This window comes from Polyodon spathula, chromosome 3 (assembly GCF_017654505.1).
Source record: "Polyodon spathula isolate WHYD16114869_AA chromosome 3, ASM1765450v1, whole genome shotgun sequence".
Taxonomy (NCBI): Eukaryota; Metazoa; Chordata; class Actinopteri; order Acipenseriformes; family Polyodontidae; genus Polyodon; species Polyodon spathula.
Genome location: NC_054536.1, coordinates 19,725,869 through 19,753,536, shown reverse-complemented (window position 1 = coordinate 19,753,536; position 27,668 = coordinate 19,725,869). Strand labels below are relative to the sequence as shown.

General features: G+C 38.9%; 2 protein-coding genes across 8 annotated transcripts in view; one reads left to right on the top strand and one right to left on the bottom strand.

Moving 5' to 3' along the window:
- Positions 1–12,349, top strand: part of LOC121312824 (SWI/SNF-related matrix-associated actin-dependent regulator of chromatin subfamily D member 3-like) — a 67,631-nt gene extending 55,282 nt beyond the window's left edge. For 3 of the 7 annotated variants that reach the window (XM_041244628.1, XM_041244629.1, XM_041244624.1), the window contains exons 8-14: positions 4,075–4,176; positions 5,033–5,194; positions 5,667–5,764; positions 6,343–6,478; positions 7,016–7,138; positions 7,314–7,415; positions 10,051–12,348. In XM_041244628.1, the coding sequence (XP_041100562.1) occupies positions 4,075–4,176; positions 5,033–5,194; positions 5,667–5,764; positions 6,343–6,478; positions 7,016–7,138; positions 7,314–7,415; positions 10,051–10,104 (777 nt within the window). In that variant the 3' untranslated portion in view covers positions 10,105–12,348. Of the gene's footprint in view, positions 1–4,074; positions 4,177–5,032; positions 5,195–5,666; positions 5,765–6,342; positions 6,479–7,015; positions 7,139–7,313; positions 7,416–10,050 lie in introns of all 7 variants that reach the window. The other 4 variants (XM_041244623.1, XM_041244625.1, XM_041244627.1 and 1 more) reach the window with 2 other exon arrangements.
- Positions 12,350–18,309: 5,960 nt separating this feature from the next.
- On the bottom strand, positions 18,310–26,600 carry LOC121312823 (chondroitin sulfate glucuronyltransferase-like). The gene is made up of 4 exons (XM_041244622.1): positions 24,706–26,600; positions 23,340–23,904; positions 21,748–21,930; positions 18,310–20,370 (listed from the first exon to the last, which is right to left on the bottom strand). Exons 1-4 carry the CDS (start codon positions 24,981–24,983, stop codon positions 19,099–19,101), a joined length of 2,298 nt encoding a protein of 765 aa, XP_041100556.1. The 5' UTR covers positions 24,984–26,600; the 3' UTR covers positions 18,310–19,098.
- Positions 26,601–27,668: the final 1,068 nt, after the last annotated feature.

Sequence of the window (27,668 nt, the reverse complement as noted above, 5' to 3'; positions counted from 1 at the left end):
GATTGCTGTAATATTATTTTTAATAATCCACTTTTTACAAGAATGAATTACAAACATATTAGAGTTTAATATCACATTAGAACCTATTCCTGAACCGTAATACTCATGACAAAAAGAGTAGATGGACTATCGAAGGGGTAGTGTTGTGTGGTTATATTACCCCTTTACTTTGTAACATAAGTTAAGTTTTTGGTGTTTTTATATCCAGTGTGGAAATTAAAATTATTCTATTTAACTGCCTTCAGCTTCTGGTCAGACACAGGACTGTACAGTACCTGTGGGGAACTTTGAACTCTGCGGCTTCAGACTATGAATTAGTAGACAGCATTACCCTGCTGTCATTGCCTCCTTCAACAGTCAGTCAAAGTTATCAAGTTAATATTAAAACAGGGTAAAGTTATTCATTCAAAAATGACAAATACTTGAAGGAAGAGGAAATTGTTCAAGTTTGCCCATTGACTGTTTGGTTTGTGTTGAGAGGGTGTACTTCGTATCAAGCTCTACTCGACCGCTTTTGAGCGTGTAGTGAACAGCCAATCAAAGGACAAGCTTTTTGCAAGCTATAATGGAATTTTTCGAACAGCTATGATTGAATAGTTTATCTGCTGTTGTTGTTATTAATTAGATATTAAACTCAGAATAATAAATGGCTATTTTTTTTTCCCTTGATTGTTTGACCGCCTCTTACCTTTTTAAGATCTTTCCAATCATTCTGCGTGGTTCTTATTGCAACGACTCCAATTGTGTTTTTTTTTTTTATTCTTTGTCGGTACTTTGACTATGACCTCCAATCTAGTTGAATGCAATAGACATATGTATTGTAGGTTTAACCAGACAAACTGTCTTTATGTTAGTAAGCGCCATTTGCACAGCAGTGTATTACCAGTAAAACAAAAGCACTTGATCCAAAGTGGCAGACCACTTGTCCCCTTTGTCTGTGCCATTGCAGCTAAAGCAATATAAGGAAAACCTGTATAGAAACTTAAAATGTTTTAACTACCAGACTAGATTGACCCTAATCACACTTTCCCTTTCTCTCACTCTTGATTGCGTTGACGGTTTATACCGGACTGTTGCTGATTTCCTGCTGGTCATGTTGGATGTTCTTTGTAACAGTATGGCAAGGTTTGTTTTAAATTGTGATCTCCATAACCATCATTGTCACACGTGCCTTGATTGGTTCAATCTCAGGGCCAGAGACCCACCCACAACAGCAAGAAACCGAATTGAAAGAGTTTGACATGTATTTTTTAGTTGGGAGTTTTTTTCTCATTTTTCCACCCTAAGTGTGTAAGTTCTATCCCAACAACTACATTTAGTGGAATAAAAAAATTAGTAAATAAATAAATATGTAAACTAACTGGTCTGCCTTCTGGAAAGTAAAACACACAGAAGGTTAAATTAAAGAAGACTGTATTGTAGTAAACAGACACAAATGACACTGCCAGTGATCCTGCTGCTCGTGTTAGATACAACAGTGATCGTACTGCTCGTGTTAGATACAACAGTGATCGTACTGCTCGTGCGAGATACAGGAAAGAAATTTGATTTTAAAACCCTGGTTAGCACTCTTTAAAATGAAAAGGACAGCAAGAGCAGTGACTATGTGACTAAAGCTAATGGACATGGATTTAAAGTAAGGAAACATTTGAATAATAGACTGCATGAGGCTTTGGATTATATATATATCTATATAATATATATATATATATATATATATATATATATATATATATATATATGCCTACAGTGCCTATATAAAGTCTACACCACCTTTCAAAATTTTCGCCTTTTGTTGCCTTATAGCCTGGAATTAAAATGCAATAAAATAGTTTTTTTTTTTTTATCTTTACATACACATCCACAACCACAAAGTGAAAAAAATATTCTAGAAATTTGTAGAAAATTAATTAAAAATAAAAACTGAAATAGCTTGGTTGGATAAGTGTCCACCCCCTTGTAATAACAATCCCAAATTGGCTCAGGTGTAACCAATCACCTTCAAAATCACACACCAAGTTAGGTGGCCTCCAGCTGTGTTAAATTGTAGTGATTCACATGATTTTAGGATAAATTCAGCAGTTCCTGTAGGTTCCCTCTGCTGGATAGTACATTTCGAAATAAAGACTCAACCATGAGCATCAATGCGCTTTCAAAAGAATTCTGGGACAAAGTTGTTGAAAGGCGCAGATCAGGGGATGGGTATAAAAAAATATTAAGGGCCTTGAATATCCCTTGGAGCACGGTCCAGACGATTATTAAGAAGTGGAAGGTGTATGGCACTACCAAGACCTTGTCGAGATCAGGCTGTCCCTTCAAACTGGATGTCCGAGTGTGCAAAGTGTAAAGGTGTGCAAAGTTGGTAGAGACCTATCCCAACAGACACAGCTGTAATTGCTGCAAAAGATGCTTCCACCAAGTATTAACTCAGGTGGGTGGAGACTTATCCAATTATGATCCTTCAGTTTTGTATTTTTAATATATAATCTTTTTTTTCAATAAAAACTTTTTTCCCCTTAACAGTGTGGAGTATGATGTGTAGATAAGTGGGAAAAAAAATCCTCATTTAAATGCATGAAACTCTGAGGCACTGACACAACAAAATGTGAAAAAAGTTCAAGGGGGTGTAAACTTTCTATAGACACTGCATATATGTAATCATCAGCATCATCATCTAACCACAAAGTGAATGTTAGACTGTCCCATTGGATTGCAGGGGCTTTCATTTATCTAACTTTCTTTTGGCTGCCAACGAACTCTGGCCACAAAACTTTTGCCTCTCAAGCCCCTCACGCACTCTGAATGAACTGTCTGCTGTTTTGAGAGCCCCTGCCATTGCCAAACCTGTTTAAAAAGATGTTCCCTTCATTAAAGCTTATTAAGGACCTCATTTTGTTTTTAATTATTTGTTGTTATATATATATATATATATATATATATATATATATATATATATATATATATATATATATATATATATATATATATTTTTTTTTTTTTTGTTGTCGAATGTCTTTTTAGTTTGTAGGTGAGTGTCATTGTGTGTGATAATTAGATTTGATTAAACATACACCACTGTAGTTGTATCTGTTAACTAGCTACTATAACTAGTTTCATAGAAAGGATTTTCTGCTGTAGATATTCTGAATATCTGATTAGATAGCTGACTGTAATCACAAAGTTTTGACTTATTATTTAATACATTTTTTAAAAGTCTGTTTTAGTGGGTATAAGAAAGTTTAAAATTCACAAAATCTATTTTAAATTACTGTTGGTTCTGTTCAAATAAAGTTTCAAAGATGTTTTACTGTCCCTGTTTATGTGGTTTTTGCAGTCATTTTGAGAAGTTCTTATTAAAATTACTTAAATGTTGTTTTGGATTTTATTTTTACTTTTTAAGGTGACCTGAATTCAGGAGCTACTCTGGTTTTTTTGTTGCCTGCTATTGACATATGAAACATGATCCTTATAATACCTGTTCACTTGGTGGTAGTGTCTCTTCTGTAAAGACACTGATCTAGCCAAGAAAACTTACAAAATCAGTCAAAACAAAATGTGCAAAACGAACATCATGCCCACTTCTAAAGTACAGTCATAAATGTCATGCATATCCAAAAGTAACCATAAGGAAAAGGGTCTTTAGTAAGAGGTCACTTGCTCTTACCAGCTGTACAAACGCCATGAATGAGCTGCCATTGATCGTAAGCAGACACAATTGTTCAGAACCATTACTTTTCATGATAGGATCTCAAGCACTGTGCTCAACAAGAATGCTTCTGAGAACAGCAACACAGGGAAAAATAGTTTATAGTGACCTGCTCATTCAGACTTTATGTTAATTAAAATTCATTTTTTCATTACCCCTTCAGATCCCCAATATTGAATTACACAATTATACTTTATACACTGCATGACAGTTGTTACATTCTGATTTTCTGTGTATTTACATGCATAAAATACATGCAGTCCCACAGCGAACCTAGATTGAGCGCTTGGCTGAGCCACAGCTCCACCCATAGGCCGGCAGGGGAACAGCAGGGTATAAGTTCTAGTGTTTGTGTTTTGTTCCTGCAGTGGCACAGAACCCCAACCACCCAGGAGACTGACGGCTTCCAGGTGAAGCGGCCCGGTGATGTCAGCGTGCGCTGCACTCTGCTGCTGATGCTGGACTACCAGGTGAGGGGAGAGAAACGCCAATACCTTGGAAAGCATTTGAAAAGCATTTGTTGCAGGTTATTTTGCTGTACTGAAGCAGTATTCCCAATAGATGTCAAAGGGATTTTTTTTTTTTTTTTTACATTCTTTAAGCATTCTAACCAGAAAATAAATTCTGCAAATCATAGTTTGATCATCATCCTGTTCTATAAGTTCCATAGTGATACGTTCTTAGAATCGTGTCTGTTCTAAACATGTGCAAATTATTTATTAAAAGATTCATTTTTAAGACCTGTGGTCCTAACCACAGTTGAGAAAAAAATATAAAAGACAACCCCTAGTCTACAAAGCAACAGCTATGATAGTGTTGTTAATAAAGTACTGTAAGTAAGTTTAAGGGATCCAGGAATGTAGGAAACAGTACAGCATGGTCCCTCCCATGCATCTTACAGGTATTGTTATAACTTGGATTTGATGCTGGCTCTTTAACATTTGCTGTCGCATTGTCCCATGGATACAAAATAAGGCAACTATAATACAAATTAATCCATTTTTAAAAACAATTGCAAAAATAATCAATTTTGAATCAAATCGTAGTTTGTTAAATGCAACTTCTTACAAAATGATCCTTTTGGTTTAAAAATTAAATCACAATAGTTCTGCCTGTGTGCATACTCTATTAATTTAGAAGTGTTCTCTCTTAACTTGGTTGTAACCAATTTCTGAAAAATATGAAGAGTGGTTCTTCATAGTATACTTAACCTAAGCTCTGCGAGTCTTAATGTCCAAGTATCTCTTTAAAAAAAGTGGTAATGAAATGAACCCTGGCATCATTGGGGTTGGTCCTAACTCCTTTGTCCCTGTGTATCATTGCCAGCCCCCCCAGTTCAAGCTTGACCCAAGGCTGGCCCGGTTACTGGGGATCCACACCCAGACACGCTCCGCCATCATCCAGGCACTGTGGCAGTACGTCAAGACCAACAAGCTGCAGGACTCCCACGAAAAGGAGTACATCAACTGTGACAAGTACTTCCAGCAGGTATAGCCCCTTGCCGCCTTAACTCCACCTCTGCAGTTACTATCTCCGATATAGAGGCTGTCTGTCTGTTGTACACCACACTTTCTTTTTTACATATACTTGAAGAACCACATATTCTGATGAAATTCTGACAGGACATGCTTTAGCACAAGTTACTGAGACAGATGCACCTGTCCATCTGCCATACATTTTTACATGTGCATACGGTGGTTGTTGGTCGAGGGAATATGCTGACCTGCTTATTTATTTATTTATTTATTAATTTGTCGATTTTTGTCAACCAGTAAAATCAAGGGAAGTGCTGAAGAAGCACTAGCAGAATTATCAGGTGGTCACTTCCTTACTAAGTTGGAAGAATGAAACACAGAGTTACTGCTGCTCTAATAGCAACAAGAAAATAACTGAGGTGAGAAGTTTGAACCATGTTGTCTTTGATATGTATGCTACTGTTTCCTGTTTCTCCTCCATATAGATCTTCGATTGCCCAAGGCTGAAGTTCTCTGAGATCCCCCAGCGGCTCACTAACCTGCTGCTGCCCCCTGACCCCATCGTCATCAATCATGTCATCAGGTAAGATAGAATGGAGGGGGGCGGTGGAAAGATCTTCTTTCCAGGGAGACAAGCTGATCAGTTTAGCTTCATTATTTATTATACTGAAAAATGATTACCTATTTAATGGTGTTTCTGAAAAAGGATCAGCGTCGCTGCTAGCGAGTTGTTCTGTTCCTTTCTGTTCCAGTAGACAACAGATTTCTCCATAGAAAGATGCTGTGGAGGAGGCAGTGTCATGTTAGTAAACTGGACATAATAAAACTACTTGAATCCAGGCCCCGTCCTTCTGTGGGAGAGTACAGTGGTATGTCTTTATTTTAAAAAGCCAACAGGCGAAAAGGAAGCTGATTAAAAACAACAAAGAGTGTGAGAGAGAAAGAACTACTAGGGAGAAAGTTGCAATTTATGGGAGTTAAAACTTGATTTTAGATCATCGTGATAATCTATAATTGACAATTTATCATCCAGCCCCAGTCAATGGCCTCATACATTTGCTGCATCTAAAATATTAATGACAACATACCCGGCCCTGGAAGAAGCTTCTTTTTCTCAAATGCAGCAAATAAGAAAATAACAATTTGTTACAAACCTGGCAGCGTGGACCCGAACGACCAGAAAAAGACGGCTTGCTATGACATCGATGTGGAGGTGGAGGACCCTCTGAAAGGCCAGATGAACAGCTTCCTGCTCTCCACAGCCAATCAGCAGGAGATTGCATCACTGGACAACAAGGTAACCAACTGGGGAACCTTCACTCCTGAAATGGCCCTACTAATAATCATTTATTACCATCAGATTCTATTTTTCACATAGAGTAAGACCTTAGAATGTTAATCCAGACAAGCGATGCATTCCGTGTAAGGTATGTTGAAAGAGGGTAATCAAGGTAATAGTGATAATAGATTTGAAGATTTGATCTTGTTTATTAGATTAATAATTGTGATATACTGTACGAAAACAGCTCTGAAACTCATAGGCAAAGCACCCTAGACTTATCAGTGTATAAAAAACACAATACTGAAGTGATTGCATAGAACCACTTAGAATCATAGCAAACCCCAATAGAAACAAATATAAAATGATGCTACTTAGTAAAGTGCTTGTGCGTATATTTTTAACATCGTATTTGAGTAATCATAATAAGAAACCCCAGGATGATTGCTTACAAACATCCAAAAAGGATTAAGGGCAATAAAAAAAGCAAAAAAAAACACAATGTCATTTGAAACTACTCTTTAATATTACCCTCCCCTGTTGCACGTCTGTCAGATTCACGAGACAATCGAGTCCATCAACCAGCTGAAGATTCAGAGAGACTTCATGCTGAGTTTCTCCAAGGACCCCAAGGGTTACATCCAGGACTGGCTCAAATCCCAGAGCCGGGACCTCAAGGTGAGCATGTGCATCCAGTCAAACCAGGAGCTATGATTACAGGGGGCAAGGGGGGGACAAACTGCAGCATACACATTGAGCTATACTGTACATTCACATGTATAGAAAGAGAGACTGTCAGTGTCACAGGGTTAACTCTGTGTTGATCTGTCTGCTGTTCTCTGGTTGACGACAGGTGATGACAGATGTAGTGGGGAACCCAGAAGAGGAGAGGAGGGCAGAGTTCTACCAGCAGCCCTGGTCCCAGGAGGCAGTCAACCGATACTTCTACTGCAAGGTGACCCTTCTCCCCTGCATCTCTCCCCTAACACACCACAGTCTCAGACAAAAGTATTGGCACCCTATGCTTATAATACCATAATTCAGGGTAACAGATTAAAGCAAGACTTTTGTAAAAATGTAACCCTTTTTAATAAAACAAAAAAGCAAAATACACAATTTCTATTAATGTAACAAATATTCTTCATCAAAAAACAAACCAACTTATTTCATTTAATGTGTTCGTTCATGACAAAAGTATAAAAGTACCCCCCCCCCCCGCTTTAGTATTGTATAGTATAATATTCCGTATATGTCCTCCTTTTACTTTTATTATGGCTTTCAGACGTTTATGGCCAGTATGTTACATCTTGTTGGTGAAACGTGGGCCTATTCTGTCTTGCATATTTCCTTCAGCTCAAACAGATTGGATACACAGTGCTTGGCTACATCGTTTTTCAGATCAGTCCAAAGCAGTGGTGGCTGTTAGCCTAAGAAACTAGAGGGGTTGGGCTATTAAAACCAACATTTCTTTTCAGAAGTTACTAATATTGTGCTTGGTTAGAAGACATGTTGTACATAATAACATCATAAGCATGTTAAATGAAAGCCTGCCTTATTTGTAGAGGAACTGGTCTTTTGAGAAGCATTCTATGACCTGATGGTTAAAGTCAGGAATACTGCAGATAAGCTCCTTTTTGATCGACAGTACACCAAGTGCGTTAAGTCTGTGTTGGGTGATTGTATGGCGCAGGAAAGTCTTTATACATTTCAGTGTACTTTAAACATCTCTCTGATTCCGCTGTTGTTACTGGGGAAGTAAGGGCGATCTGCATCAGTTGAAAGGTTTCTGAAAAAGTGTCCTGAAGGTTGTTCTCCTCCAGCACTTTAAGCAATGCTGACACTCTTTTTACACTTTTGAATTCTGTATTGCTTTACAAAACCGTTAGCTCACTTTGAAGTTTTTCTTTGCATAGCATTGGGTAACACTTCAATGCCATGTGCAGATGTTCATTGGGAAAATCCACATTAAACTGATGGAAGCATTCTGAATCAGTAAGGTCAAATTACATCAAGTGAATTACTTTGTCGAAGCGTTCTTCTGCCTGCAGAATCAAAATGTTACATGCTTCCTCGCTACATCAGCATTGTTTGATCAAATTATTTTCCTTGGTGGTTCAGTTTCGCTTGGGTTTTTGGAAGGTTTTCTTGTAATGCTGTCATAAATTAGTGAATTTGTTCAGAGTGTTTAATTGCTACTGCAGTCGAATTTCACTTTTGTAAGATATTGTAATAATTAGACCTTTTTAATGGTGTTCAGCTCTTAAACAGTTGCAGAGTTCAGGTTACATATAAAATGTTATTGTTAACGATCCTCAGGACCGGAGTTGAAAACAGAGGATAGGTCTCAAACTCCAGTGCAGTAGAGCGGCCATTTTAAAAAATAGCTTTGAGACAGACTTTAAAGTTAGAAGTGTAAGAAGTTATCAGGATGTTAACAATAAAACAAGATATTACAGGTAGATTATTTAAACAGTTATAGCAACACGTGGGGACAAATAACGCTATATTTTTTGGAACCCAGCTACTTACTCTTTAATTACTGTGTAATGATGGATTTCAATCAATTACTATTTATTTTTAATTAGTTATTTTACATTTGTACAGACTTCTAATGTAAAGGTTCCAATACCTTTGTCTTGAACAAATATTTGAAATTGCTTAAATGCTTTTGCTTTTTTTATAAAGATTGTTTGTTAAACTACCAGACATTGTGTATTTTGGTCTTTGTCAGATAAATTAGTGGCTACTGTTCACTAAATGCTTGTATTTAACATGTTCTCTTGAATTCCCTTACAGTAAGTGTAAGGTGCCAATACTTTTGTCTGTGACTGTACTTCTACAGAAGGGGAAACCACCTCCCCTTCCCCTTTCAGCATCCATACTACTCCAAGTCATGTATAGGGGGTCTCGTCTTGTGTAAGAGATGTCGTCTTGTGCAGTTTGGACTGCGAAGCTGCAAAAACGACGTATCTTCTGCAATAAGAGATACAGTACACATAATGATTGCACTCAAGAATAGCGTTAAAATAAAAAGTATGTTTATTTTTCTAACAGACTTAACAGTCCCTGAATAATGTGTGTAGTGTCGTGGGTGAGACTATTTATTAAAAATAAAATTTTTTTTTATTTTTTTTTATTTGCAGTTTTGTTAATATATTCTTTGGCGAAGCTAGTGTCAAGTTCATAAACATTTTAAGAAAGGTACCAAGTATGTGTGTTTTGTTTGTCTTGTTTTTATTTTTGAACTTTGTAATTAGGTGTGGTATTCTATGCACGGGATGACATCTGTACACAGGGTAAGCTGTACTGGAATGTTGGTAAACATTCCATTGTGATTGGTTGATTTCTGATATGTGATATATAATGTAAGTTACGTACTAGAGGCCAATTAGCTCTGATTGCACACTCCCTGCAGCAACAATGCTTGTTTTCCCGCAAAAATCCATTCATTTCAATTAGCGCCACAGCATTGTTGCTAGAGGGACTCTGATCTCGGACACTAACCGCCTCAGTGCTATAGTCTTCAAAACTTTTCAAAATGGGATTTCTAGCATCTTTATACCCCCCCACCCTCCTCCGTTCTCCTCCAGATTCAGCAGCGCAGACAGGAGTTGGAACAAGCACTGGCCGTGCGCAACACCTAAACCCTTCCACACGGAAACAGCAGAACTCCAGTGTTGCAGCAGCACCCCCCGCTTGCCATCGTCTTCTCACAGTGTTGTGACTTTTCTTGTTTGTCGTCATGGTAACCCTATGTTCTGTGTCCTTGGAGTGGGCACTGCTGTTCTGGATATCACTGGGATCTTCTTCAGTGTCATTGCTTGACCACACAGTTAGCATGTACTTTCCTTTTTAAAAACAGCTAGTCGTATGGAGAAAAAGAATACATACTGTATGATACACTCACTGATTTTAACGCATGGAACCATGTGTGCAGGTCTAAGAAAAGGACCCCTTAATACTGGCCCCATTCCCAACTCCTCCTGGAATGCCTGCAGTGACTTCTCAATAAATAATCCCACATCCCACAGATACTGACTCAAAAGGTCCTGTAGTTGACCAAGCCACTCCATTACTGCATGATGGAGCATGTGTTTAGTTCTTGCAGAAATCAGGCATCATGTATAGCTGTAGATCTCACCAAATTGTTGCAAGTCCGTTTTTTTCACCTGTCAAGTGCAGCTAGAGCCAACTTGAGGGACCTGTGAAGCCTGTGTGGTTAGGTCCTGCTAATGCCTCACATTAGCGGAGTGAGTGTGTGGATATATTTGTACTGAATTATATATATATACACACACACACACACACAACATAGGTATCACTTTGATCCACTTTGGATTTGTCCACAGTGTAATTTGCACTGTTTCCTTGTCTTGTGATTCATGGCTTAATTAAAATTATTGCCCCATCTGACAATTTCAGACTCACCGAAGGTCACTACAAACACCAGACGCGATGTGATTATTCATCGGGTGACAGGATACTTTTGCATGACCATGCCCATGCACATCTGAGCGACACAGACGTGATGCCACAGATTCATAGCCTATGTATATATATATATTTTTAAATACATATTTTTATATGGGCTCAGTTTCACTCCAAAACAAATATTACTATTAGAAATTACTATTGACAGGAATATTTCAACATGTCTTTCATCTCTGTATCTTAATAATTGCGATGACCTTTGTCATAAAGCTCTGGGCATTTTTCCAGGGCAAATACTATTTATTACTCTTTATGAATACTGCTTCACCCTGATAGACACCGTGCATTGAAGCAGTTCTGTGATTGCTCCATTCCCCAGTTGTCGCACAAATAAATCACAGAAATGAGGGTTCAATCCTGTTTAGTTCACATCGCTCCAGTGCTGCCCCCACGTCACCTGACAGGTCGCCTGGGGTGTGAAGGATACTTCTCAAAAGTATAGGTAGGTTCTATTCATTTTGTCACATCACTGCACATATTCGCTTGTTACATCGCGTCTGGTGTGTAGTGGCCTTTAGACACTGTTTACTGAGGAATTCCAAGATACAATAGAAACAAAGTTATATACACAACCTTATACAGGTAATGTGAATTCCAATAGTTTTGCAGAAATCCTGCTTGTGTAGCACTTCTTGGCCACAGGGTGGAGCTACCTACATGCTGGTTCATGAGCCTCCATTTTACATAACTGAAGATGTGCTGGGGCCTTTTCCAAATGCATTAGCTCATTGTTTATTAAAGACTGTATAGTCTATTCAATGGTTCTTAATGGCAGTGCATCTTAATACCATCATTGACCCCAATGTTATGAAAATCAAACATCCAACTGTATCTTATTCTTTTTAGTTTATTTCTGTCTGTAAAAGTATTTTAAAACGTCATGAGGGTGCATATTTTAGGGAATAGGGCCAGATGATATCCTTGATGAGAGGCTTTGTCTGTTTTCCCAGATACTGTATCTTTAAAGGGCAGATCATCTTACAAGCTGGTGTTTTTTCCTGAACAGGATACTTTAATAGTGAAGTTCTGAATAAGAGTCCAGGGTTACTAAGCATTAATAAAGTGACAAGTAAAATGTATGATTATTAAGTGAGTTTTATAGACTAACAGGGACTAAAAAACTAGAGATGAGTGCTAAACAGATTTTTCAGGCAAAATTGTGTTGTTCAATTTACCACTGCAAACTTGTATAAGGGTAGAAACATGTTACAGCAGTATCTTCCTGTCATAAAAAAACTTCTTAATAAAATCACTTCACAGTATTACAAGGGCAACAAGATAACAGTGCTGTCTCAAGGCTAATTCACAAAGCCACAAAGAATCACTACAGACAAAACACTATTGTGTGGTGGATGGCTGCCAAAGTGAGGACTCAATGGGCCATTTGAGCATCACAGTTTCTGCTTAATTATTGGTTGTTGGGAGGGAGGGTTGGGGTTGTGCAGTAAAGCCCACAGGTGAAGCATTGTGCACTGAATCCTGTGCAGCACTGATCTCGCTTCCCCAAATAAAAAAAAAAATAAATTATATATATATATATATATATATATATATATATATATATATATATATATATATATATATATAAGCGGGAAATAGTTAATATGCCTAGATCTGAGCAGAAACCACAGGTAAGAAATTAAATATTAGGAAAATGTAGATGATTTCATAAGACATCCTTCTAACCACTTTATTCCAGGTGCACGCTCCTGGAGTATAGTAATGAAACCGGATTTACAGCTCTCATTTGAAATGTACTTGGGACACCTGTGATTTTCAGTTAACGTTACTAAAAGACTGTTGATTGTATAAGGGGTTCGTATGCTTGAACTGAGGAGAAAATAACATTGATTACATTAGCGCGACAGGCTATTGTTTTGCACTGTAAACATATACAACATGAATCCCTGTATATGAGGGACACAGAAGAGTGATGGCAATAACCTGGCTGCTGTCACTAGATTTCCAAAGTAATTCGACATTTAAAGAAACTATTAGTTTGTTACTAATATGCTTTAGGCTTTATTTTTTTTATTTTTTTTTTGGGGGGGGTGATTATTGTTGCATTATTGTTGTGAGTCACTTGTTTATGTATTTTTAATGTTAGTCTCAATGCTGGGTGATGTAAAGAAAGCTTGATATCAGTTATGCTTCTTGGAAAGGGACAGAGATTTTATGTTGAGGGTTAATGAAAGCTTTTCCTGAAGCCAGTCATTCCAGAAAAGATGGCTTGGTTCACATGTACATCTATGCAAACCAAAAAACAGTCATTCCAATGTAGTTTGGTAGAATGTTGTATTATGAATATGGAGAGGGGCACAGCTGCAGAAGCTGATGTGATCGGCAACGATGGCCCTGTATTGTTGCAGAATTAGCCTGGGTGTACCCTGCTTTATAGACATGAATAGCCCTACACACAGGAATTACATTTAGAAATATAAAAAGAAACTTAGCAAATTTAATTACACATTTTTCAACATCTTTCTCAATATCTTCAATGTTTAAATTAGTTTTAGTTTACATTCTCATATCACTTGGTGATGTGGTCTGCACCCCCCCCCCCACCCCAAAACATTGAAGACATAGAGTCTTGAAGTTCAAATGTTTCTTTTACTATTTCTAAATGTACCACTATTGAGTGTTTTACAGTTATTATAGTTATGGATGACAAAGGAAATAAACCCCTCATTTACTGAGGCATTGTTAGTTCCTTTGACTTCCCTTTACCTTCCTTGTTATCTTTTTGATTTGCAGACTTTAGTTTCACTTTGACTGGTGAAGCCTGAGTCTGTGTTACAGGTAACAGGACCCCAGGTATTCTATGCTGTGTAAAGGAAAACTAGTTGGGTTTGCTTAAAGTATATGGGCTTAATCTGAGAGGATACATGAAAAATAGATGTGAAAAACAGATTAGCATGAAAGCAAAGGTTTTGTTACTGGGAGGCAGGAAAATCCTTTAAAGTCCTGGTGATTCATACACATTTAACCAAAATGAAACACCTATTTGGGGCAGGTCTGGAAAGAGGTCCGGTGGCTGAGTTGAGACTGGAATGTAGAGTCTCCTGGTTTTCAGGCTGTTGTTCTACTCACAGGACTAACCACACTGCAACTCTGCAGGAGCCGCAGTCAGTGGTGGGGTGGGTCAGTCAATGCATAGCAGCACTGCCACGTAGAAAAGTCTGCTTCTCCATGATGTGCCCCTGATGGGATTTTATCATTTACATGAGAATTCTCCACCCACCTGGAGCCATCACTCATGGGACATGGCAGGCTACTAGAGAGCTTACCATTTTTCAGTATTTGAGCAGAGACATTGTTCAGTGTCAAAATGAAAACAAAAACTAAACAAAAAAACTTTAGTTTACTGTATTAAAGTACTTGTTAAAGAAAGAAAGCTGGGAGTAATTCTAACATAAGAACGGATGAGTGTGAGTAGGGCTTTTTGGTCTTATCTATAGAATATAGACTTCATGTTGTTACATACTGAATCGACAAGTCAGTGTAGTGAAACTGCTAATTGGAATTCTACTACATATAATTAACTAAATCTTTGCCCTTTTTATTGAGGCTAGCCTTACCGCGCTAATGTGTAAGAGGGAGGTGCCTAGATTGCTGCTGGTGCCTGATCTAACTGTAGTCTGTTTCTTGTGCGCATGTGTTTACATTGCTTTCATATAAAAGGTATCCATGTACAGTAGAATGTGAAATTGTGTTTGAAACTTAGATTGTCTATGAAACTAAACTTCTAAAGACAAACCCAAAGCTGGTAAATTGAGATTAAGCATGCCGCATCTACATGTTTTTTCAACATTTTTTTTTTTAGAAAAGGAGTAATATGTCGGCCTCAGGCAACACAAGCAGTTCAGAGGAATGGGCCAGATTTATTTTGGGAAATTGTTCTTTAAATGTCCTGTACTTAAAAGAGTAGATTCTTAAAGTTATTTACTCCAAATTGTCATTTGGGCAATTTGAAAAGATTAAAAAAATGCCAATTATAACTTTAAAGAAAATGCCTGATGTTTATGTTTTTTATTTCTGGGTTGGTGACTTATTTTGGGTATGTGAAGTAAACAGCTTTGAGAATCTAGCCCATCGCATATATGTTAAAAATGTTTTAACACAAGTTAAAAGGTTAGACTTTATTCTTAGCCATCTTATTGCTTTGCAAACCACAAGATGGTAAACAGTGCTTTGTAAACCGTTCTGCTGTGTATTAGGGCCTACATTACAGGTGTGTTCAAGGCTCCCTGGACTGCAAGATGGGACTCGCTACAAAGAAATGGGGGTGTTTCACAATAGATGGGCACTGGTCCATTTCTAATCACTTGATGTACTGAGACTACTTCTGTTCAGTGCCTTGGGTCACTAATCATGAAATCAGTCTAGTTTTGTACTGATCAGCCTCAAGACACCATGTTCCTCCCAAGCAGGATCCCATGAAGAAAGACATAATTAAGAGACTATGTAATTATAGATAATAAAAAAGAAAGCCTGGGTAAAAAGAGGTGCATGCAATGGTCCTGGAAGTTGTGACCTTTCTCCTCTCCAAGGGATGGAGGGAGGGCCTTGGCCATATGAAGTTCATTCGGAGCTTGGTGGTCCTGATGTTGAGTGCCAGATTTCTAATTCCCTTTTGAACAGTGCAGCTAAGTGAACCTCCTTTTGAGCGTATCATCTTGTGCCGCTTGTATCTGAGGTACAAGGTGGTTCAGTCAGCAGACCAGTGGTTGAATTGGGATCTCAAACTGGAACCTCTGAGCTCTAGGCTACTCAGCCCTACAAATGTCCTGTTATTAAGGTTCGCGATTACTAATAACAAAATAAAATCAAATTTAAAAAAAAACTACTACAACTACTACTAAACAGATTTCCTCTGAGGTTCAGAAGAGTTTCCTCTTCTATATGAAATGTATTGGTGGTCCACAACAAATCACTTGCTGCTGACTGCAAAACTAAAAAGTTTCTAGACATACATTTCTCCGTGTGCTGTGATCGATTGCTTATGAAAATGTACATACATATAAATATTTTTCTGTAAATCATTCAGTTTTACAGATTTTATTTTCACATTCAGTCTTTTTAAAATTAATGTATCCTGCCACAACACGATAGATTCACGTCCTGCCCAGTCGACTACTACTAGTTATATTTTCTATAATATAATATAATGTGGACGGGCGTATTCAGGACAGCTGTAGCAAACACAAAAAATCCTGCTCTGCAGTTTCTGCTTTTTAATAGTAGACAAAACAATGCTCTTGAGAGATTTCATGCCTAAGTGGGCCATGCTTTCAAAGCGTTACCTCCAGTCTGTAATTAACTCCTATTTTTTGACAGGTGAAAAAATCATGCCAATGTTACAAACTAAGAAACAAACACCTGGAGAGTACTGAAGAGAGCTTGGATTATATTACTTAGTTGTTTGGTTCTAGTTTTGTAAAATTAACAGACATTTGACCCCTTTCAAAAAGTAGGAGTTAATTTAAGACTGAAGTAAACGCTTACACAATATTGCCCAGTGAGTCAAGAGAGTATTCTGACTAGGTATACAACTACAGAATGGCCTTAAAAGTCTCAACATCACGCTTAGACAGCCATTTCAGTGTAATGGGCTGTGTCAATATTGCATAAGTTGCAAGTGATATTTGTTCTACATCGGGTCATGAGAAGTGTATCATAACTGACGCATCGCAAGGACGTAACCAAATAGATTGTTTTTGTGTATTTGCACTTTTCTTGATATTAGGTTATCAGCCAGATTCATTACGGTTTAGTTTTTCCAGTAACTCCACTGGTAGGTCCTATGTTTTTACAGGCACACTAAAGAATGATGAATTGTATTATATGTCCCAATGGTGTGTCCCTTCTGATTCACTCCATATATAGCAAGATACGGGTAAGGAACAGTTTAGCTGAACAGGATTAAAACCATTTTCAATACTCAGTTACTTATACACTGCAGATATGGAAATTATGCTGCAGGTAACAGAGACACCACTACAGGCATGGCATAGCCAATTCTTTCACATATGAAAAATACGCAAATGGAAGGAGGAGTGTCTTCATAGTGTGTCAAGTGGGTGTACTATAAGCGCTCCAGCATGTGTGTTGTTCTTCTGCTGCGTGGTATGATTTTTCATGCCACCCCCAGCATGCAGACAGAGCATGTCTTCATAGCAAGTAGGCATGCATGTGAATCAGACAGTGAGTCTGGACAGAAAGTTCCATGATATGCCACAAACATTCGTTTCTGACCCCACCACACAACCAGGGACAGTAGCCAACTTATTGCACAATCTACAGTCAAAAATGTAACAGAATTAAACAAAACATTAGACATTAAGAATGTTGCCTGAAAATCATTTGGACGTCCCCCCCCCCAAAAAAAAAAAACTTTCAACAGAGCTTGTCACACAAAACTCTGTGTGCTGTGTGCCTTTTTCATACTCAGCATTGAAGGCAATTCAACTGCAGACTCATCTCATTGGAGACCAGCATTTTACTTAAGACTCTTCTGGGAAGTGGGTGGCAAGACTTTCCATTGAAGCAGACAAAAAAAATAAAATAAAAAACACTTATGGTATAAATATATCTCCCTCAGAATAAGTTATTTCATCCAGGATAAAGAGGCAATGGCTAACTGCAATATATCCTCATACATACCTCACAATGCGCCTCAATGGAATCTCTTACATAGCATGTTAACTGTTCAGGCCTGGTGGAGGAAAATAAACATTTCTCTTTCTCAAGATCCATAAAAAAGCATGCATTTTTACCAAGTCTGTTATTTATGATTGTGAGAGCAAACATATATTAGTTGGCAGTCAAGCCATGTTAGAGTAAAGGCTGACAAAAGTATATTTGTAACATAGTACAGTGAAAGATACATCTCTGGGGAGTAAAATAAACCAGGTAATCAAATGGCCTATTAAAGAATCACTCTTCTGCACAGTACTGCCGCCCTTGCTTATGCATTGCTTTCCTTGGCATGATATATTTTATAGATTGCTGATAGCTGCTGCTGCAACCTCTCCTCCCTCTACTGCATGTTAATTGTAAGCTGGTACTTTACACACAGATGCATGGTTATCCCTGCAGATTATTTAAAGTCTCATTAGACAATGCGAGTGCCGCTTTTTAAAACAAATATTGATTACATTATTTTTTCTGTAAAGTGGTTCTCATGAGGACTATGGGGTTAAGAAGTGTTTTTATACTGTTAGGGGTCATTTCAGCTAGTATCGGTGAAGTGATATTCCAACACAGAAGTTTTGCCAAGGTAATATGGGGGGGGGGGGGTACAGGCCCATATTCATTGTTCTGCAGAGACAGAAACCGAAAAAAGTGATCAATATTCACATTTGTTGGTTTATTTTCAGAATGTAATACAAGAGTACTGACAGGCTGTTTTTGTTAACTTACACAACCCATGTACATGGGTGTATGCCAGCAGTTTGAAATGAGTCTCTGGACCTTAAAATACTAATCAAAATGTACACTGAGCATTCCAGGCTTGATCATTCATTTACATAATTTATTAACAATAACAAAAAAGGCAAATATTTTAAAACAGAGAGTCACAAGCAACAGGCACCGGACTGGACATCTGGCATCTGAAAATGGCTGAGTAACAAGCAAAATGGTTTAGAATTGGAATGAAAAAAACAAGACAGCTGCAGGGAATTCCTTGTTTGCCAATAGCCATGGGCAATCAGCCAATGATGTAAAATTGGGAGACTTTGCTAGCATTGAAATGACAATGAACAGGACTTAACTGATCTAATGCAGCTTACTAACAACTGTTAAAGGTGCCTGTAGACATAGTTCATGCGCTTGCATTCTTAATAAACACTGGGCACCCATGCCTAAACAATGTTATGAAGACAACAACATTGTCTTTAATATTGTTTTATAGTAGCCTTTTGATGGAAGCCCACTTAAATAAACAACACAGCCAGATACAAGAAGGATAAGGAAAGTGGAGTGTATTTTTCTTTTGCTTTCCAGTTTAGACCAAGATTGAGCAATAAGACCAGGTTTTCCTGATCTTATTAGTAAAATATCCATCCAGTTTCAAAAATGTTCAGTTATTGAATTTAGTATGCTGGAGTTGCAAATGTGTGGCGTAGTGCCCATACGCAGTCGCTTTAAGTGCTGTTGGCCTGCTCCTGTTCAAACAGGGCCATAGCCAAGTGTGATCGGGAGGCCAGCCCCTCCAGGTTACTCAGCACACAACGGTGGTAGATGTCCTCACTGAAGCGAGGATTGCACGTTCTGCGGACATACTTCTGCACCAGAGCAGGCTCGACAGCGCGGAAGACGTGCAGACTGGAGTAGCGAACGAAGATCTCATAGACATCCATGCTCTCCAGCATCTCATCGTTGTCCAGGATATCGGCCGCCATCTTGGTGCGTGCAGCCATGTAGTCTGCATTGTAGAAGCAGGCCTCTTCAAAGACGTGGCGGTCAAAATGGCCATCCTTTAGCGACTCGGCAGCCGAGGAGGAAGCAACAGAGGGCTGTTGGTCACGGTACACGATGGCTGGGCTGTACTCCTGGAAGTGGATAGGGAAGAAGACCTGCCAGTTGCTGATTGCATTCATCCGGCACCTGTTGAGGAAGTCGGTGTTAACTTCTGTCCAGACGCTGGCCAGAAAGAACAGAGTGTCAACGGGATGCTTCTTGGAGATGATGTCCATCAGTTTGACCTGGGAGGGGACCTCAGTCTTGACGCTGATCCAGAGGATCTTGACATCGGCATATCGTTTCTCCACCTCGCCAATCATGGACTTGATCCCAGCAAAGACATCATTCTGGCTGACCCTCTGGGCATCGAAGGGTTCGTAGATGAAGAGGAAGGTCAGGAGCACGTTGTCATGGGTGTCCAGAGCATTCATCACGTACATGTCCAGGAAGTTACCCACGTAGTCTTGCTCTTGGGCCGTGACGGGAAGGATGACCTGCACCCTGGTGGCCTCTGTCACGTAGGGCATGGGAATGATCTCGATGGAGCTAAGTGGCCGCAAGAGGCCCACCCGTTTGGCTATCACCTGGCTGTGTCCCTTCTGCGTGAAGGCCTCCAGGGCCAAGTCCAGGGTGTACTCCATGCCCCGTGTGGGGTCGAAGCGCCGGTAGCCATTCAGCAGACGCTGCTTGCGAAAGCGCAGGACGGGCTGGTAGCGCTCGTTCAGCCTCTCCACAGCAATCTCCACCACATTGCTTACATCTGCCCGGTCTGCCCCCCGCAGTTCGCACTTGGGGGCCCCGTCGATGCAGGAGTAGATGTGCTCCTCTGTGAAGTACTCCCAGTTAATCACCTCAAAGCGGGTTTTGGGCTGGAAGGGAGAGTTGATGCCAATGGGCCAGGTGGCCCCTCCCTTCCCCTCTGGTGTCAGTGAGCTGAGGTTACTGATCTGGACCTATAAAACAGTAAAGAAGGATTCATAACATTAATATAAAAAATAAAAAAAATGTCCTTTTTTTATAAAATGTATTAAGTCTGAATTCACATTAATTCATGCAATTGACATGGACTATATTATTCTGTTCTATTTGATCTATTTCATGGTTTGATTAACAAAAGCTAAATGTGTATAAAAAGGGAATTTGGAATCAAGTTAGGATCAGCTAAAGATGTTTAACGTATACCGGTATACAAATGTCATTTGCAATGATTAAAATTATTATTACGTATTTATTATAAAATGAAAGTATTCTGTGCAACACTTAATTCCCTACCAACAGATGACATTTTTATTTCACAGGACTGCCCAGCTCAGTTTTAAAGCTGTCTGTGACTGTGCCAAGAGCTAAGCTGACATTTAAACCCAGGATCTGCCTTACAGTTCTTTGCTTCCACCACAAACCACATTCCCTCCCATTAAACCACATCTTTATTATTATTATTATTATTATTATTATTAGCAGACGCCTTTATCCAAAGCGACTTAGAGACAAGGGTGTGTGAACTATGCATCAGCTGCACAGTCACGTACAACAACATCTCACCTGGAAGACAGAGCACACGGAGGTCAAGCGACTTGCTCAAGATCACAGAGTGAGCCAGTGATTGAGACGGGATTTGAACGGGGGACCTCCTGTTTACAAGCCCTTTTCTTTAACCACTGGACCACATAGCCTCCTATATGGACTCAATCTTAATATTAGACTTTGAAAAGCAAGTTCCTTTTACACTAACCACTGATTTACTGTAAACTTTGTATATTATTTATTAATATAGACTGAAACATACAGTGTGCATATGAGAAATAAAAAGATGAGAAAAAAAAGCATTGTGCTCCATTCATTTTCTTAAATCTTATTAAGTAACTCAAGACTAAAACTTTCCACATCTACTTTACTGCCAAAGCCCAACCTCGTTTAGCACAGAATATAATCTCACCATAACCTCAGAAATATGAACAGTACGGAGGGTAGGAAACACACATTTATTTGTTTTCTTTAAAAGTTACTGAACATAGTTTCTATATGGCCTAAATGAGGGCTCCCATTGCAAAGCAATGTTTGCATGATTATGGCTTTTCCTGGATGCTAAAAAAAAAAAATAATAATAATAATACACAGCTTGCATCTTTATCCAGACCATTTGCAATTGGAGTCATAGTAATTTGGAAAAGTAAGACATCTCTATATACTTTTCTTTTTATTGCCTAGATTTGACGATAAATAAAATCATACTGATGGCACTAATTTGTACGTATAATCATACAACTATTAACTATATATATTTCACATAAAGTTTTTTTTGTCTTGTCATGGGAAAGCTTAGGACTTGCCTGTAGTTGCTGGATCTGAAGGTTGGTCCTCTCAAGCTCGATCTGACTGAAGCGCTTGTGCAGCCGATACATCAGCGTGGGGTCGGAGACGGGATGGACTGTGAAGGCATTTTTAAATGCAGCACTGTCCTCACGTTCAGGGTCAGCGTTCTTCCCAAGCTCAAAATACAGATACTGCATCTCCTATTGAGGAAAACCAGAGCAATTAAACAGCAGAAAATGTTGCACCTGCCCTGCTAATCCAGCAGGAGTAGTTCCTGGGCAGGACTTCTGAGCTTCCTCATTTTACTAAAAGCTAGCACCACTTCAATTTATTTATTTATTTTATTCTTTGTCTAAAACATGCAGTGGCAAGTATTTATTTTTACAATCCAAGATTTTTTCAGTGCTAATAACCAGTTGGAGGTTGAGGTCATATCTGTGGTTTGCATTCATTTATATCAAGCTCTGGGTCTTGTTATAATTAGCCACGACAATTTTTTTTTAAAAATGCAACAGCATGGGTGCACAACTCTGATCTTCGAGGGCCATTCCACAGGTTTTAGAGGTTATAAAGTAAATAATTAACATATTAATAACTGAACAGTGGTTTAATTGGTTCAATTATGCAATTAAGAGTATGACTGTAACAAATATCTGGGATCCTAGATTGGTCCTTGCTATGAACCATGGTCATAATTGCATAACTATATATTTTTATCCCAGTCGGACAATGCATGTATGAAGCTGTAGGAGGCTGTGTGGTCCAGTGGTTAAAGAAACAGGCTTGTAACCAGGAGGTACCCGATTCAAATTCCAGCCCAGCCCAGCCACTGACTCAATGTGTGACCCCAAGCAAGTCACATAACCTCCTTGTGCTCCGTCTTTCGGGTGAAACGTTCTTTTAAGTGACTCTGCAGCTGATGCATAGTTCACACACCCTAGTCTCATATCCTGTAAAGCGCTTTGTGATAGTGGTCCACTATAAAAAGGCGCTATATAAAAATAAAGATTATTATTATTATTATTTCCATGTTAAGTTTTTTTATTTCCATAAATGTTTTGGCAAGTTAATTAAAAAATATATATATTTTAAAAATCAATTAGGGAATAGATTATACAACGTTATATACTGAATATAGTATAGAGTATGATACAAGCTAATATCCACAAGAGCTTCTAGCCACTTTGACATTGAATGGTTGAAAATCAGCTGGCATCTTGCATAGCGCCCTGTACAATATTTTTTTTTATAATATAGTTAAGAATATTTAAACAGTATAGCTAACTTTATTGTGACTTAATTTAACATCACTCACAACAAAACAAAACAATGCTGCATTATATTTGGTCCTGCCTGCATGTCATCAGCTGTAGTCTCTTTATTGCAGTGTGATGCATCTATTGCTCCTACTCTTAATTTGCTTCAGCACCCTTTGTGCTGCACTTCTTGTGCTATTCTTACGTACAAAAACACATGTAGTTCTTCAGCGCCTCCAACCCCACGTGGTGCAGCAGACTCACAGTCAGATGTATAACAGCATTACCAATATGAAGCACTGTTATTCCAAACAAGCACGGATTACTGCTACAGAACACATTCTGCTTCTCACCTGGTGCACCTCCACACAGCTCAGCCCCAGGGAGTCGATGATGCAGCGGCCGAGCCACTCATCGGGCCGCACGCTCAGGATGTCGTTACGGCAGGTGTCCAGGTGCGGCTGCAGGCGGGCCAGTAGGCTGCGGGACAGCAGGTAGCCGTAGCCTCCGTGGCAGTAACGGGCATGCTCGTCTCCACCAATGAACTCCTCAGCGCGTCCCAGGTACAGGTCCTGCCCGGCGCTCAGGTGGCTCACCAGCTGGCTCAGCCGCTCTGCCTGCGTGTAAGTGTCATCTTGTGCCAGGTAGAACCAGTCATAGTCTCCCCCAAAGTGCTGGTGGAGGTAGCGCACCGTCTCGTACATCAGCCAGACAGGCCGATCGTCCCCGTGAGCCACCACCTGCATGCCATGGGGTAGCTTGGGGCTACGAACTCCTGTAAAAAAGAAGGTCTTGTGGAAGTAGTGCGCCACCGTGCGGTTTACCGCCACTGCCAGCGTGGTCAGCGAGGCCCGTGATGTCAGGATGCCCACTAGAAGGCGCTCTCGTATACCCAGCTCTGTGTGGATGTACCGCGTCCTGTGAAAGGGGGACCAAACAAAAAAGCATTTAGTCCAGTACAAAGCTTGCAGCAGTTTCTTGTACACCATTGTGTATACTCTGTATATGAGGGATTTTGTTTGGAAGATTACCTTTTTTTTTTTTTTTTTTTTTTTTTTTTTTTTAAATGGTGCAAATATTATCCTGGAACCAATTGTTACAGAATCTTACCAAAACTTTCTGCAATGCTTACATTATCACAACTTTCTCCAGTGTTTTATACTTTCATAAAGAATCATACTCTTCGTTGTTGAAGGTTAAGTACCCAGTGGCCTCCTGTTTAAATGGTGGACATTAAAAATCCCACTGCACTTTCTGGCCAGGCAAACTGTCATTAAAACAAGCCTTTCACACTCCTCCAGTACCTACAATTAATATATCACACTGTGAATTGTTTCAATAAAAAAAAACACATAAGGCTACTTGTGACTCAAATTCTATGACTGTTGAATCAAACTTCCAGACAGGAGAAAGCACACCTTTCTGCATTAACAACTCAATACAACCTTATTGTGTTAGCATAGGCATGATTTAATTGAATACAGACACAGAGTTTTACAGCCAGGGATGGAAATAAGAATCCCATTGCATAGACGTTTGATCCATTCCTGGTTTTACTATGAGTTTAATAAGACACACCAGAGCTTGTTACATACAGACCGTGCCTAATCAAGCTCGTAGTTAACCTCCCCCCGGCTAGGTCACAGTAAAACCAGGCATGTCTCAATCTGCTATTCAATGGGAATCTTATTTCCAGCCTTGTTGGTGGTGTTTACTCACCTAAAGACCTTTTTGTGCAGTTTGTTGGGGTCCCTGTAGTAAGGAACAATGTGTGGCTGGAAATCTTCATTCTCTCCGCCTGCTCCATTGCCACCTTTAGTGTTGTGTCCCTGGTTTCCAGCAAACAGCCCTCCGTTTACCAGTCCATCCCCACAGGGTTCATCTGTGTCCCCCTGTGTCCAAGACACGGTCAGCAGACTGAGGCTGCACCCCAAGGAAAGCCCCAGGATTAAAGGAAGTGCAGGCCTGAATAAGGCCAGGAGGGAGGACAGACGCATGGCATACACTGTGCTTGCTATGACAGCAGAATTTCTTACTATATAAAGTATATAGTGTACTTTACGAAATATATAGAGAGAAAGAGAATAGGTATTTATACATGGACTACTTTTTTCCTAAGAATTTTTAAAGTTTTACAAATGTCATTTCATTTAAGGATACATTGATTTAATTTGGAAATGACTGGCAATGCAAGGCATTTATTTTTAGACTTGACAGGTGTAGTCACTGTAGTAAATACAACACTTTGTGCGATAAAGAAAAAAAAAGCTGGACACTGTTTAGAACCACTTCTTTAGAAAATGCCTTCACACCTTTTTTTTTTTTTTGGAGGAATATCTTGACACCAGGAAAAACCGTAACCACGAATCTGTTAAATAGGATAACCACCTAATAATTATAAAAACAACTTAAGGCATACGTCTGGAACTATGGCTAGTTTTAAAGCAAGCAAATCTGACTTTCAGACTTTCATTAGAAAGTTTTTAGGCATGCCAGTAAACATACTCTCTATATTCTTACTGTGAATAACTATATGCTGCAGATGAACGTGAATTGTTGGAATCCTTGCACTACTGATATAATCATCATACTGTGCATAAACAATAGTTAGACGTTTTTAACACCCAAGAGGACTATAAGAAACAGCTGTTGAAAGCTTTCTCTTAACCTGTAATTGTAAATGGTCTTCTGATTGCAAGACCTCCTGACAGCTTAAATCACATTTGTCGTTTGTTTGTTTTGTTTTGTTTTTTTCACAAATGCCGATCAATTAAAAGGCAGCACACAACACATTTATAACAGCCAAACGTAATTCACAAAATGTGACACACATTAAATATCTATTTATACTTAACCAGTAGTATCAATCCTTTGTAAACAAAAATCTACTCCCGTTACTCTTAGTAGATACCCGTTTCAAATATCAGTTTAAGCAATATAATGAAGCGTTTGTTTCCACAACGACAAAAAAAAAAAAAAAAAAAAACATTCAGTCAGTCGTCTCCTAACCCAACTACCTCAATTTACCACACACACACACAAAAAAAACCACTCTAAACAACTCCGCTACTGCTGCAAATGTCACTTCTTCGTTCAGTATCCAGTGGTGGCCTAAATCCACAGAACACTTTTAAAACGGCAATTAGACGCAACGTTGTGCTGTGTCTTTTTATGCCAAAATAACGCGTTAATTTATTTAGCCAGTTTATTTAACTTGGACATACACCATCAATTCGACTACACCGATCAATAAGGAAATGGTCCTCTGTAGCTAACGGGAAGCACGGCGATGACGTTCACAGTGTTGAAAAATCATTCTAAGAAAAAAAAACTTTTGTTGTTGTTGTTGTTCCCTTTTTTAATGGAAATTGCCCCAGAACACAGCCAGTCTCTTATACCTCCACGTCCGGCTTCCTTACTCAGTGTAGGTTAATGTATTCCAGTCAGACTTGTGTACTTCTTTCTCCAACTGTAGAATCACCGAGCCAGAGTGATTTTCTGACAGTTACTCCGTCTGCCAGCTCACAGACAGAACCTGCCTGTATTTTTTTTTTTCTTTTTGCGCCCTCCCTTTTTCAACAGATGACAGTTTAATAAAATAGTCCCCTTTCTGCTTCCTCTACATGTTCCTGTTGATGTAATGAAACCCCCGGGAGGAAACAAAAGAAGCGAACACGGTTCCAGGATGTAAATCATCACTTATTCAAAATCCGTTACTCTACATTTGTACATTAACTGAATATGTTACTGGAAATTTTAAATACTACTAAAAACACAGCTAAATGACAGTAACCATCGGTTTAACACCATAGCTGAAGAATACTAACAGTATAGCTGGCACGTCTCTTTCTATGGTAATCATCAGACTTTTTTTTTTAAGCATACTGTAAGATGACACTGTTATATTTAAATCTACCTATACTTTTATGTGTAGGTTACGGTTGTAAATCAGTGGGGATAACGGACAGGTCTTATAAGTGCGACAGGCAGTGAACAGATTGCTGCCTGCGTAACTTGGACACAATAGGAAATTTAAATTTGTATATGTGTATTTGAATTTACAAATCAGACCAACACTCATAAGATAAGGTTCTTATTATACTGACTGTGATTTACTTTAGTCTTTAGGATAATTGCTTTTTATGCACCCAGCACATTTGGGAATAGGCTACTGTTCAGTAGGCTATGTAAGTTTAAAAGCAGGTGGTTAGCGGGACGGGTAAAACGGAACATTTGGCTGATTTTACGAAGCCTGGTATCTGGTATATGCAACATCATCAGAGAAATGGGTAGTGACATAAAACAGCTTCATGAGAATCCGATTGTGCCGCTCATCCTCTACCTCAAACCAACCACAACTTCATAATGTTTATTTGAATTGATAAATATTTAAGCAAGGGTTTTTCCTCGTCAGGTGCCTAGCACAGAATCTTTCCAACAACAATGTTAACATAACCGACCTCGAGAACAGTAATCAAAACCATTATATAATTAGAACTGCTCAACAAAGCGTCCACACTGAACAGCCGTTGCATGTTTGGTCGGGCTTAATGCATACAAACAATCGTTACGTACCTAGCAACGCAATGAACAGTGGAAATTAATACGATAGTATCAGACCATGCACTGTATTTTATTTTAAAATAATGTGTTATGTCACATATTAACATAGGTCCATATTG

What these genes read in the sequence shown, in the direction of transcription:
- LOC121312823 (XM_041244622.1), bottom strand. Translation starts at nt 24,983, where the DNA reads ATGCGTCTGTCCTCCCTCCTGGCCTTATTCAGGCCTGCACTTCCTTTA. An exon ending in GCTGTGTGGAGGTGCACCAG is followed by an intron (nt 21,931 to 23,339) that starts GTGAGAAGCAGA and finishes TTTCCTCAATAG; the next exon opens with GAGATGCAGTATCTGTATTT. An exon ending in TTCAGATCCAGCAACTACAG is followed by an intron (nt 20,371 to 21,747) that starts GCAAGTCCTAAG and finishes ACTGTTTTATAG; the next exon opens with GTCCAGATCAGTAACCTCAG.